The 14,470-nt window shown below is 36.7% G+C and overlaps 1 protein-coding gene across 2 annotated transcripts; it reads right to left on the bottom strand.

The window, feature by feature from the left end:
* Window positions 1–3,416: 3,416 nt before the first annotated feature.
* On the bottom strand, window positions 3,417–14,075 carry mxra5a (matrix-remodelling associated 5a). 2 transcript variants are annotated; one of them, XM_001919109.9, is made up of 7 exons: window positions 13,786–14,075; window positions 13,489–13,697; window positions 12,335–12,464; window positions 11,767–12,157; window positions 7,523–11,542; window positions 6,491–7,412; window positions 3,417–6,117 (listed from the first exon to the last, which is right to left on the bottom strand). In XM_001919109.9, exons 2-7 carry the CDS (start codon window positions 13,665–13,667, stop codon window positions 4,209–4,211), a joined length of 7,551 nt encoding a protein of 2,516 aa, XP_001919144.4. In that variant the 5' UTR covers window positions 13,668–13,697; window positions 13,786–14,075; the 3' UTR covers window positions 3,417–4,208. The 2 variants fall into 2 exon arrangements, with proteins under 2 accessions (XP_001919144.4, XP_005159985.2); XM_005159928.6 differs by having other exon boundaries at window positions 13,489–14,075.
* Between the last annotated feature and the right edge of the window lie 395 nt (window positions 14,076–14,470).

Raw genomic sequence — 14,470 nt, 5'->3', positions numbered from 1 at the left:
CACTGATACTGTGCAAAAATAATATTGATAATAATCTCACATTAATAACTATAAGATATTTAAATTATTTAACTAGTGCATAATAGAATACATTAATATTTACCAGATAAATAATCATATAAATTGTTATTCTCATTTTTGAAGTTTTAAAACCTGGGTGTGCAACAAGGTGAAAACAGTGATTTTGACACCTAAAAGGAGGTTGAATATTATAAAAAAATAAATGTAATAGACAGGTAGTATTTTTTTTTAAAGTAGGTTTTATTGTTAGTCTGACAAATTAGGAGGAGTTTGAACAAAATTCTATATTTTTTTGGATATATGATCAAAGGACATAAAAGTGCCTGTAGTTGAAGAATTATATATTATATATTGTTTCATATATATATATATATATATATATATATATATATATATATATATATATATATATATATATATATATATATATATATATATATATATATATATATGTTTCATTTTCTTTTCGGCTTAGTCCTTTTATTAATCTGGGGTCGCCACAGCAGAATGAACCGGCAACTTCTCCAGCATATGTTTTGCACAATGGATGCCCTTCCAGCTGCAACCCATCTCTGGGAAACATCCATACACCCTCATTCACACACATAAACTATGGACAATTTAGCCTACCCAAATTCACCTGTACCACATGTCTTTGGACTGTGGGGGAAGCCAGAGCACCCAGGGCAAACGCAGGGAGAACATGCAAACTCCACACAGAAATGCCAACCAACTCAGCCGAGGCTCGAACCAGCGACCTTCTTGGTGTGAGGTGACAACACTCCCTGTATATATATATATATATATATATATATATATATATATATATATATATATATATATATATATATATATATATATATATATATATATATATATACACACGAAGAGTTCAGATGCTAAAACCTCTAAAGGCCATCTGAAATTTTCTCAAAAAAATATGTATTGTTCTCTGCCTCCTATGTTTATGTTCAGTTATTTCACTTCAAAGTCAATGAAAAGAACTTCATCTCTATGAAAACAACATTTCTGAACCTACACACGATTCAGAGAAAAATGCTAATTTTAGAAGAAAATTTCAAATAGTATTTAGAAGTTTTTTGCATATATATATATATATATGGGGTGACACAGTGGCGCAGTAGGTAGTGCTGTCGCCTCACAGCAAGAAAAAAAAAAGTTGGTGTTTGCTTGTTCTCCCTGCATTCGTGTGGGTTTCCTCCGGGTGCTTCAGTTTCCCCCACAGTCCAAAGACATGCAGTACAGGTGAATTGGGTAGGCTAAATTGTCCGTAGTGTATGAGTGTGAATGAGTGCAGCTGGAAGGGCATCCTCTGCATAAAAACGTGCTGAATAAGGTGGCGGTTTATTCAGCTGTGGCGACCCCAGATTAATAAAGGGACAAAGCCGACAAGAAAATGAATGAATATATATATATATATATATATATATATATATATATATATATATATATATATATATATATATATATATATATATATATATATATATATTCATTTTCTTGTTTGTATGAACATATCCCACGTAAAAACATTCAGAACAAGCACAGAAACATTGCAACTATTGAAAATAAAAGCGTTCGAACTTTTAAAAAAAAATACTAAATATTAAGATATTTATGGATGCATTATTAAAAAAAATTGTGACAAATTTGACATACAAAAATTGTGTTCTTGGAGGAAATATAGTAGTGATAATTATTCACACTATTCACCTGTATTGTCTTAACGAAGCATTGAAAATACTATGTGAGCTGCTAAGGAAACACTGAGATAAATGAAAAAAAAAAAAAAAAGTTTTTTTCTTGCCTCTAGAGGTCAGGCTTTAGACACGCTAGCTGTATCATCTCTAAGAACTTCAGACAAAACAATTCTTGTGCCTCATCACTGTACAACCTTTTATGTTTAAACATCTATCGAACATTTGTCAACACATTCATGTCTCCCCAGATTTGTTGGAAGTCTGTCTCTAATCTTAACTGCCAGACACCACAGACTTTTATGGTAGGCAAACTTAAAGACCAGACAAAGTCAAAGGCAACATAAACCATGTTTTGAAACCCTTGATCCCCATGTTTTAATATTGGGTCCATTTATTACCCTTTAACGACAGCTCTTTGAAGTCATGAACCATTTATGCTGCTCAATCAATTAGAGAGCATCTTTCATTTGATCTGCTTCAATACAAAATATTAGTCACATCATTTGAAATGATCTCCGTCAAAAGAGAGATCGGATTAATTTCAGAGTCATTCTGTAGTAATGTAAACATTGCCAATACATTTATTATTTGGCATTTAATTTATTATTTGGCATTACAGTGACAACATTTTTGCATTATCACTCTACAAAAAAAAAATAAAAAATAAATAAATCAATTCAATTGGGTTACAAAAACTACAGCAGAGACAGTGTGATTAATATTTACTATAATTTTAAAATCATAATATAATGTCATTAGTTTATGTGCTTATGCTGATAATGAATACTAATAGTAATAAAGATAATAATAATAATATCTAGGTTTACACAGTTAAATATCTTGGGAAAACATAATCTACATAATAAAATTTGAGTTTGTCTCTTTAATTTAAATGAGTACTGACACAGTTGCTTAAAATATGTCATAGAAATAAACTTAAAATAAATAAATAAATAAAATAAAAAATAAATAAAATAAATAAGCGAATGAGAGCCTTTATTATGTTTGAGAAAACAATTAAGCTATAGCTTACATAATAATAATAGTAATAATAATAATAATAATAATAATTAATAATAATAATAATAATAATAATAATAATAATAATAATAATAATAATAATAATAATAAATACCATATTAATTCATTAATCTTTTAGGCAAAAAAAAAAAAAATCCTGCAGACCATACTCAGACACACCCACATTTTTTTTGCAAAATGAATGATAAACTTGAGGTTTCCTGAGTGAAATAAAAGTACAGAGAGGATATCATTTTATTTATTTTTTTATTTTATTAAAACTCATCTTTATTAAAAAATATGCAAAATAGAAGTACATTTGAAAAGACAAATAATTTAAAATGTTACAACTGGACAAATAAGTATTACAAAAAAAGCACCGCGTCAACTTTGAACCTGATTTCTTAAGCGCTGCATGAGAATGTAGATTATGCAATGCGTTAGAGCAATCGTTAGACATCTTTTCCTAGCCTTTATTGTTTCAGATTATTTGTCAGAAATTGTGCTTAAATTTGAAAGTTTATTGTATAATAAGTTTGTTTCATTTTTATTTTTTTAATTTGAAGTATCATTAAAACAAATGTATCCCTGCTTTTAATATGCTGCATTATTGGCTTCCATAAAACCGAAAACATAATTTATGTTTTTTCTTCACGGTTACAAATATATAATATATATATATTATTTATACATTTAGACATAAACTGTCATTGTCAAACAGTGAACATGGAAAATCTCATACCAAGCTTTTAAAGTATAGAACATATTATTATTACTTTATTTTTACATTCTGGAATATTTTACCTGCAAACTTTTATCCAATAGCACCAATTTTTATATACAGTTGAAGTCGGAATTATTAGCCCCCCTGTTTATTTTTTCCCCAATTTCTTTTTAACTGAGAGAAGATTATTTCAACACATTTCTAAACATAATCGTTTTCATAACTCATTTTTTAATAACTCATTCATTTTATCTGTGCCATGATGACAGTAAATAATATTTTACTAGATATTTTTCAAGACACTTCTATACAGCTTAAAGTGGCATTTAAAGACTTAACTAGGTTAATTATGTTAACTAGGTAGGTTAGAATAATTAGGCAAGTTATTGTATAGCGATGGTTTGTTCTGTAGATTATCAAAAAATATATAGCTTAAAGGGGCTATTTTTGATCTTAAAATGTTTTTAAAAAAGAAAGAAAAAACATTATCAGGCCTTCTGTGAAAATGTCCTTGCTCTGTTAAACATAATTTGCAAAATATTTAAAAAAGAAAGAAAATTTCAAAGGGGGGTCTAATAATTCTGACCATGCAACTGTATATATTTTTGATGGATCTGATTTCATTCTATATTTCACATTGACAAATGCTATTACTATCAAGCTGTGTTTCAGCTTAACGTCGCAGTTCCTTGGGCATATGACCTGTAGATGGTTGTATTTTTTCAGTACACATAAAGGTAAGTACCCTTTGTGTCAACCCCAACTACATTTCTGGCTGTGCATCTATACAATCCTGCATCTTTTGTTGTCGGATTCTGAATGATTAAGGAACCCTGAGGATGGAGATACTTGTTTCCAATAAGCCGTGGTTGGGGGCTGACAATAAGCCGTGTTCGATCGGGGGTCTCCCATGCTACTTCTGCTTTGGGGATACCTATGGCCAAGCAATTAAGTTGAACTGCAACTCCTCTTTTGGCATAGGTAGCAGGAGCCGGACCACTAGTGATACGTGGTGGATATGCAATAATGATGACTGGGACAGATAAGAGGGAGCTGCCATATTCATTTGAGGCCCTACATGTGTATGAGCCCCTGTCATGGACAGAGGCCTGTTGGATAGAAAGGGTTCCGTTGGGAAGAACAGCATAACGACCTGCTCTCTGAGGTCGGTTTAAGATCATTCCGCTTGGCAGGGTCCAGGTAAGGTGGACAGAATCAGTGTTTGACATGCAGTGCAGATTTAAACTCTGCCCATTAATGATACTAGCAGGTGAGTTATACCTGTTACTGATCTCTGGCTTGTGCCCTGGAATTAACGTGACAGTTCTTTCAACCATCCCAGCAGCATTGCGTCCCAAACAACGATATGTGCCTGACTCTGAAAGAGCAGGATTACTGATGACCAAAGTCCCATCAGCTCTGTGTAGGAATTTATTGAACTGTGCACCACTTTGAAGCGGGGAGCCATTTTGAAGGATCCAGGTTAGCTGTAGGGTTGGTGAAATCTCAAATGAACAGTTCAGGTTTATAGTCCTGCCCACAGTCAGTAAAAATGTCTCCATTTTAGGACTCTTAAGTTTTGGCTTGTCTAAAATATCTGTTACATGGAGCTGAACAATGAACTTTGTTTCGCCTCCCTCATTACGAGCAATGCAGGCTAACTGACCTGAATCTGTCATTCTCACTGAACGGATATCCAAAGTGCCATTGCGATATACAGTCATTCGACTGCCATAATATGGTGCAGGAAGTACAACATTCTCTGGAAGAACCCACATGACTCGTGGGGCAGGGGTACCAGTAGCGTCACAATCGATCAGTTTCCTCTGATCTCTAACACTAGACACTCTCAGTGAGTTTGTGGTGCCTTTGAAGCCATTAATTGCAGGTGGAGAGACAAGGATTTCTACCCTGGTCACTTTGCGATCTTGCCCTGCACTGTTCCTGGCAAGACATATGTAGTTCCCACCATCAAATCTCTGAACTTTCTTAATAATTAGAGTCCCATTGTTGTGTATAAAATACTTGTCTGAAGATGAAGTGATGGCTCTATTAGTGGGTGAGAACCACAATACAAGGGGTGTTGGCTCACCTTTGGCACTGCACTGCAAAGAGACAGATTCTCCATAGAGCACCCTGATGACATCTTGTGTCTTATTCACAATCACAGGAACATCTGCAACCACTTTAACATGCACGTTCATCTCATCTTTTCCAACTTGGTTCTCAGCATAGCAAGTATAGTTACCCTCTTCATGCATCCCTACTTCATTCAAGAGGAGAGTTCCATTGTCAAAGACAACATACCTGCGAGTTCGACTGCCAACATTGCGCTCAGACTTAATGACACTGTTAATCATAGTACCATCAGGAAGTGCCCACTGAATTTTAGGGTTGGGTAATCCAGATGCCACACAGTCAACTTTTAGGTTATCTCCATACATCACCTTCCTATCAGCCTCTGTCTTCTGCTCAATTTTAGCAGGTTTTGCCATGATGCTGACCTTAAAGGGTACAAAATCATCCCCGATTTTGTTGCGAGCAACGCAGAGGTATTCCCCATCTTCTTTTTCTGTCACAGATATTATGGATAATGTACCATTAGCAGACACTTTGATCCTTGAATCATAACTGAAATATAGAAAAACATACAGATGCATTATTATTATTTCCGAGTAACTGCAATTTGATCAATGTAATGTAAAATGTTACTTTTTTATTTACTGTTGCACTTCTGAGGACATTTTTTTTTTATCAAAACAATCCTTCTGTTAGAGGAACAATTAGAGTGTTAAATTTGCATGCAAAGTTTAAAATGTCTGATCAGTCAAAACAAGATGCAAACTTATGAAACTCTGTGTCTAAGTGCAAGCCTCATGAATCAAAAGAAATGCAAAGGGAGAGGAAAAAGAAAGGAATACAGAAGACATGTGCACCTTTTTATATAAACCCAGAATGTGCTTTCCTGCAAAGGAGATGTGCTTCAGTGAAGTGTTTATATTACCTGTAGTGAGCATCCACAAGCTTTTTAGATGGAGTCCTCCAGATGATCCTGGGTTCTGGATTCCCTGATGTAATACAGTCCAGGTGCAACCTGCCTCCGTAGACTACATCTGTTTTTTGAGGAGATGAGAATGTAATCTTGGCTCTTGAGTACTTCATGGACTTCCTTACAGTCAAAATAATGGCCCTTCGTGCATTGCCGATGACATTAGTAACTGAGCATTCATACCTCCCTGCATCTGTTAGAGAGAGACTATGAAGATGGAGTGTCCCATTGGGAAAAACAAACAAGTTACGTCCATTAATAAATTGTGAGGGATGAAGCTGCATGCCATCAGGTGTGATCCAGTTAATAGAAGGTGGAGGGGCACCCCTGGCTGAGCAATTAAAGTAGACTGTGCTTCCTTCTGGAAAAGTGACATTCTCAAGGCTTAGCTGCTGAATGATGGGTGCCAAAGTAGCAACAGTCAGCCGAACAGATATGGCATCAGCACCTGCAGCATTGCTAGCAATGCATTTATAAATTCCTCGATCCATCTGATTAATTGACTTCATGTGAAGTGTGCCATTAGGTAAAACTGAGATCATGTGTTCAGAAGTGCCATGTGTAGGTACACTTGAATGTACAACTTCCTTATTAGGTAAGACCCAGGTAATTCGAGGCTGCGGATGCCCTTTTGACTGACATTCAAACTCAATCGTTTGTCCAAGGTATGCCGTGGCTTCTCTATAACGAGGCTGTAGCACTCTAGGATGCTCAGCCAGAACTATTAAATTAACTACAATCCTGTCCTCTCCAAATTGGTTTTGAACACTGCAGAGGTATTGGCCTTGGTCCAGAGGAATTACCTTGTGGATTATAAGCGTACCATTAGAGGAGACCTCAAATCTCTGAAACCTGGTGTTCTGTGAGATACTAGCTCCTACAGGAAAACAGAATTATTTCAGAGCTACATTATCAATGCCTCAATCTATGCATGAATATTGTGTATTGAAATGTCATCATAAGTTATTTCAAAAGTATAAGACTTACCTGTAGATACTTTAGTCCAGGTAAGGAAGGGATGGGGTTTTCCCACAGCCATACATGGTAAATAGGCATTAGTCTCGGCATGTGCTGTTACTGATCTTATGTTTGTGCTGGTAATCTGAGGTCGGCCTCTGCCCTCAGGCAATGCTGTTGGTCTTTGTTGAAGTCCTTCTGATGTTGTGTAATGCTCAGAAGAGCTTCCTCTGCCCTGAACACCCAGCCTGCCAGGAAGTTTTTGCAGGGGTACAGATGCTATTAAAGTTAAGTTAAGTGGTGTAGTTGTGGGTCTTTTTGTTGTTGTCTTTTTGCGGATGCTTTTCCCTAATTCTTGAGATCCTGTCTCCTTGGAGGCACTGGTTAATTGATAAGGAGATTGTGTGACTGGAGGCCTTGCCCTTATGTATGTTTTGCTAAGTTCTGCCTTACTAATGTTTTCCTGGCCTGTTGTTACAAATCTGTTTTTGTCATCATAAGGAATGTGATTTTCATTGTATGATTCACCTAAAATGGGTTCAGAAGTAGGTGTAGTAGGGGAAAGCATATATGTATGTACTGTAGGAGGCTTGATGGCTGTTGTAGATATTGTTGTTGCAAGTATGTTAGCTTTTGAAACTGGCATGTTAAAAGCAGTAACTTCTCTGTTATCAGTGCTTACAGATGGAAGCCTGGTTGGTTTTGTTGTTTCATGTACTATTATTGAACTCTGATGTGCCTCAAAAACTGGAGTGACTGATGTAGCTGGACCTTGTGAGAAATCCAAATTATTTTGGATAATGTTATATTGGGTACTAGGGGATAATGAAGATAATTGTTTCATGGGAAAACTTCCTTCAAGCTCTTTATCTGGTGAAATAATTTTTGGTGGCTTTGTTGGATTATGTTGATTGTGTGTTTTCACTGTACTTTCAATTAGAAATTCGTCCAATAGTGCATGGAAGTAGTCTGATGTTGGTCCTAAACTGGGTTCTCCTGTAATGATTTCCTGTTCAGTCTCTTCAAATATTTTAGGTGCAGGGGCATGGATGGTTGTAAACTCCTCATGAATGGTTGCCTTCAGAGGTGGAATATGGTGGGAAACACCCAATTTTTCCCCATTCAATATAGTTTGTTTTTCTTGTTCTTTTTTAAAATTACTAAAAGTTGATGGAAAAACTGGTACTGCTGTAGTGCTTTTAATTTCTCCAGTTGACATATAATTAGATGAATGTCTATCTTTTGTCATAGATACTTTTACTTGGGATAGAGATTTATGAGTTTTGCGATTCCTGCCACTGTATAATGAATTTGTGTTCTTTTCATGAGTCATATTGCCTAGTGACGGTGGTTGAATGTCAGTTATTGGAACAGTAGTATTAATCTTGGCCACTACACTGTTGGCCTGTGGAGTTTCTATTTTAGTTTTTGAGGATGCAGTTGTCTTAGTAACAACTGGAAGTCCATTTGTGACCTCCAAACTTGAAAAATTGGGCTGTGGGGTGATGTCTGTGATATATAGTGAAGATTTAGAACTGTTTGTCCTAGTTTTAACTCTATTAGTCTTTCTACGTCTTCCACCGTTTCTCCTCCTCAAACTGGATGTGTTCCTAGCATGTGAGGAGGAAACATTAAGTGAATTAGTAAAGGTTGCTTTACGTCCTGAAGTGGGTTTGGTGGTTGGTGTCACAGAAAGAATCAGTGGAATTTCTGAGACATGTTTCTCTTGAGTTATGTGCTTTTGCAGAGTTTGTGGTCCTTGCTTAATTTTAGTTAGAGTTTCAGTTAATGAGTACACAGCAGTTTCTTTACTTGGCTCTGTAATGGATTTTACTGTGGTTGATGCTAAACTGTGATCCGTTCCTCTCTGATAAACCTGTCCCACATGCTCTTGGTTTTGCACAACTCTGTTTTCTACGTCATATTTGCCATCAAACTGTTGAATTGCTTCAGTTACTCTGCCACTATCCATTGTGTGGCTTTGGTTTTCCTGTAAATGGGTTCCATATGACGTTGTGCTCCACACAGTGCTCATTGCTACTCTTTTTGAAATCCCCGAATCTCCCACAGTAAATCGGGTCATCTGTGGTCCAACTGTGGGTTGTGTGATGTCTGTAAACAAATCTGAATTTGGAACAGTTTCAGGAGAGGCTATCTGGTATATAACATGTCTTGTATTCTCATAATCCAGAGCCCTAATATCCAAGTTGAACTCAGTAGCCCCATCGGGCATCTGTGACACTGTGGCATCCTTTACTGGTGGTCTTGTTGTTGTAAATTCTGAAGATGATCCTTCAATCTTGTTAACAATTTCTGACTGCTTTGTGTTTTGCTCTGACTCCTGTATTTTGTTTGTACTGGTCTGAGCATAGTTTGGAGTAGTTGCTTTTGTATCATTTCCTCCACTACGAACCTTTGACAAAATGCTTGCCCAGTGTTTTGGGTCTATTTGGTTCTTTAACATGCTAATTCTTCTTCTTGAATCTACAGTGTTAGCTCTGTCTATCACTTGGGTACCTACTCTCCTTCTTGGTGTAGAAGCCTGTCTCCAGGAATTTCTAGATGGATGACCTCCTCTTATTCCCATATTTGGGATCCTTCGTCGATTTGGTATTTCTACTTTCTTTGCAAGTGCTTTCGCCAAAAAATCTTCAGGTTCATTATCCCCAGACGATTCCATATCGTTTGTCATAAGGATATTTATTTTGGTTGAAACTCCCTCAGCAGGTTGAGGGCTACTGGAGTACTTCCGTAAGGCCGGTATCCCTGGTGGCCTTGATATTATGAGTTTTGTTGCCAAAGTATCCATCCCATGCTGGTTTCCTGCTACACATTTATAGTATCCGTTGTCTGAAAGCTGACTGTTTTGAATAACCAAAGATCCATTTGAAGCCACAGATATCCTGGAAATGTTCAGCCACTTGTTAACAATGCTGCCATTAGGGAGAATCCAGTGTATATCAGCATCAGGTGATCCAGTGGCAGCACATGGAAGAGAGAAAGGTTCACCTGCAAATCCTGTAACTGGCTCAGTTATTCCTTCACCTCCAGGAGGTGGGCTGGAGGATTCCTCCACTGTCAAGCGGAAAGGGAAGACAGTAAGGTCGTCTGAAACCTGTGCAATACAGTAGTAGACTCCTGAGTCAGAATGATCAAGAGACTTGATTTCAAGAAGACCAGAACTTGATGCTGAAAGCCTATTTTCGCTATTGCGATAAGGTGTTTCTATAGTAGAGCCATCAGGAAGCATCCATTTTACTGACTCATTCCCTGAGCTATGAACGGTACAGTTTATTTTAGCAGGACTTCCCACGACAGCAGCTTGCATTGTTCTGGTGTCATTCTTGGACTCAATTAAGACCCAGCCTTGACTCTGCTTTCTTATGGTTTCTCTTTCCATTACATCAGTCATATAGGTGCTGAGAATTAGCCGAACATTTTTACTTGTTGACTGAAGTCTGTTTAGTTGGAGGTCCATTGATGACTGCATTAACCAGGGTGGGTTAGCTGCAATATTGGCTTTTACTCCTGTGAAGTAAAGAGCATCCCTTTCAATATCTTGTCGATATCTGTAGCTCAAATAAGGGTCCTTGCTTAGCATTATTTCCCTTCGAAGGTGAGCTGGAACATCACTGTAATAAGCAATTAATCGCCACAGCCTCTCATAACTAGACCTGTCTATACCACATATCAAATCTAATGTAAGAGTCAAATTTACTGATATTTGGTACTGGTTAACATAGTCCCAGCCTATGCTAGTAAGCTCTCTTGGCTCAATTACAAGGCATTCCAAATCTACTTGATGTCCATGTTCATCTGACAGACCAAGAGAAATATTGCCAAGGGGTTGACGAAATTCATCCATTGTCAAGAGGTCACTTTCTGTGTCCTCTGAAGAAATGGCTCTATTAGAAATGCTGATGATGGGACTATTGCACGTGGGTTTCTCCAATTCTTGGAGCTGTTTCTTCTTTAGTTGTTTTGGGGAGAAACACAAAGGGCATAGTTGACCACTTGGATAGGCTTTGTCTTTCTTACATTTTAGCACTCCTGGAAAAAAAAAAAAAAGTAAAGGTTAGAAAAAAGTGAACATTCAGTGAAAGGAAATTACTTAATGAAATGCTCTGTAATAACAACAACAATATTAATAATAACAACAACAATAATAATAATAATAATAATAATATGTAATACTGATCACACAATATCACTTTCCCCTAATTAGAATATCCTCATTGAACATCAGTAATATTGTCAATTATGATAATAATGACCTTGTGAATTTTTATTCCATTCGTTGAACCATCTCATGCGACAGTCACAGGTCCAGGGGTTCCCATGCAGGGAGAGGCTCTCCAGGTAGGGCATGCTTGCTAGCATCTTCTGTGACAGTGTGGTCAGTATATTATCTGACAGGTACAAGTGTTTTAGGGTTGACACTGGGAAGTGTCTAAGAACAGAGAAAGTGGAGAAGGTGGCCGGGTGGAGCTGCTGAAGTTGGTTGCCCTCCAGATGGAGAAGGCGAAGATTTGTGAGACCTTGGAATGCATCGGGGTGGATGAATTCAAGTCTGTTGTGATCCAGGTGCAACCTAGTGAGACTCCAGAGACCCATAAGGGTTTGTCTGCTTAATAACTTCAGCTTATTATAGCTTAGTTTCAGCATCTGAAGAGAAAGAAGCATTTAAATGGATATATTGTCTTAACTTATATTACAATTATATAACAGTGTTAAAATTGTTATCAGTTAATTGCAAAAGCTGTTCCATAAATATAAGTTGCATTACTGCAAAAAAAAGTAGCACAGAAATAATGGTTTCTGAAGGAAGAAACTTGACAGTACCTGAAGGGATATGAGGTCACGGAATGTTCCATCAGGAATCTGATGCACATTATTTCCATGCATTAAAAGAAGCTCCATTTTTCGTAACCCAGCAAAAGAGCTGTACGTTATTTTATGTATAGTATTAAACCTAAGTGAACAAAAGAAAGGGATAATAATATATTTAATTGTGCTACAATTCTTTTTTTGGAGGTTCAATTTAATATTTTGGGTACTTATTTTGTGACATGTCCTGATCAATTGAACAAGTCATTGCTTAAAGAAAAAATTCCAATGGTATCATTGTCACAAATTATAATCAGTGTTGTTACTTCACTGCCATTCACAAATCTTCTCTATAGGTTCATGTCATTTTAGCATTTAAGAATCTTACAAAATTAGCAGGCTGTCACCAACACATAGTTTTCAAAAGACATAATGAAAAAGTCTAAATTCATAAATATCTTTTTTTTTTTCTTTCAGTGGTTTTGCATTTTGGTCACAACTGCCTTTATTCGTTAGATAATTTAGTGAAGTATGCTTTTAAGTTATTTTCAGTATAACCACACATTTTAATTACTGTTGGGTAAAAAAAAAAACTGCAATTACACTGCTATACATACAGTCATGAGACAACTAGGCTATAACCTAAAAGTTTGACTTTGCTCATAGGACAGTTGTATTTTCTTACATTTATGGTCAGAACAAGTTGTCCTATGTGTTTTATGTTGAAATGTACACAACTGCATGATTTGTGGATTAAAACATCAATTTGTTATTTTGTATATATTTTTTACTGTTAAAACAACTAATATTATGTTAAACAGTCAATTATACAAACCAAAACTCAGTAATATAATTTACTGCAAATAAAACTGTCTTCCTTAATCAAATCCATTCTACATAGTTGTAAGTCACATGTAAAATGTCTAAATATCGCTGGCATTTAACATCACCAGGGGAAATTCCCGCTAACCTACAGATGAACCCTTGGATTAAATGGCTAAAAACAACGAATGATAATATCCAGTTTCAGCATATTACCGTGCACTGCATGCTAATCAATTAAGTGGGCGCATTAAAGTGCTCTCTTAAGAAAGTTGATATCAAAAGTAGAAAACGAGAAAGCATTGTATAAGAAAAATAATCTCATGGCACTGCACACTCATCCTTACCCCAAATTCATTCGCTCCACCTGTTTGGGCACGCCAGCAGGCACTGTGAGTAAAGAGCGGAACGTGCAGTGCACCTCGACGGGCTGGTGGCACGCACATGGCCGCGGGCAACACTGTACCGCTACGGGCACTGCTATCAACATCAGCATTATCCAAATCTGAGCGTAAAAGCGACCCATCTTCTGCTTCACAGCCGTAACCACTAGCAACTGCAAAAAGTCAACAATTGCTTCTAATCTTTAAATATAGCAGACGTTGTTGCAGCAATTCATTCATTCAGAGTTCATTCAAGCAAACCTTATTTTAGAGAGAGGTTGTTTTCCTAAATTCCTGCATGATTTTGATCCGCAGCACTCCTTAGAACGTCATCTCCAGAGATTATGTGGTAGTCCATTTATCTCAGACAGCAAATTATTTACTTAACGAAAAAAAAAATCTTCTTAATGCAAGGACAATCCAGTTGTTAGTATTCCCATGCGTTAGAATAGTATAAATAAGTAACCAAAATCTTAGAAAATGGCCAGATTTGTGAAGCGCACTAGAGAGTCCAGATGTGAAGCTGCGCGTAATGTTGGAAACGTTAGAATGGAACTTTCAGCTGGCGGTGGCGCGCGCGTGGACGCGGCTCCGCACAGACAGGGGCTCGGGGGAGTGACCGACTGTAAGCCTTTTACACGCGTTCCTGAAAGTAATGTTTTGGACGACACCGAGAGCTGCTGAAAAGCACATGTGCAGTCCAGGGAAGACGAGGTAATGTTAAAGACTAGTTCACCCAGAATAGTACTTTTTACTGTTTATTTACATTGGGCTGTCAGACTTGACTTTTCGTTCTTCAGTGAAATTCTACAGAAAACTTTAGCTGAAATCATGGTGGCAAAACAAAATTAATACCCGAGGCTACTGATTGTTACTTTATAAATTTGATGACCTTTATTATTCTTAACTTTACCTAAATGATTACAACTCACTTTTGTGTGTGGAA

The sequence above is a fragment of the Danio rerio genome, chromosome 1 (assembly GCF_049306965.1).
Source record: "Danio rerio strain Tuebingen ecotype United States chromosome 1, GRCz12tu, whole genome shotgun sequence".
NCBI classification, from domain to species: domain Eukaryota; kingdom Metazoa; phylum Chordata; class Actinopteri; order Cypriniformes; family Danionidae; genus Danio; species Danio rerio.
Note: the sequence above shows the minus strand (reverse complement) of the source record. Positions and strands in the feature narration are given on the sequence as shown.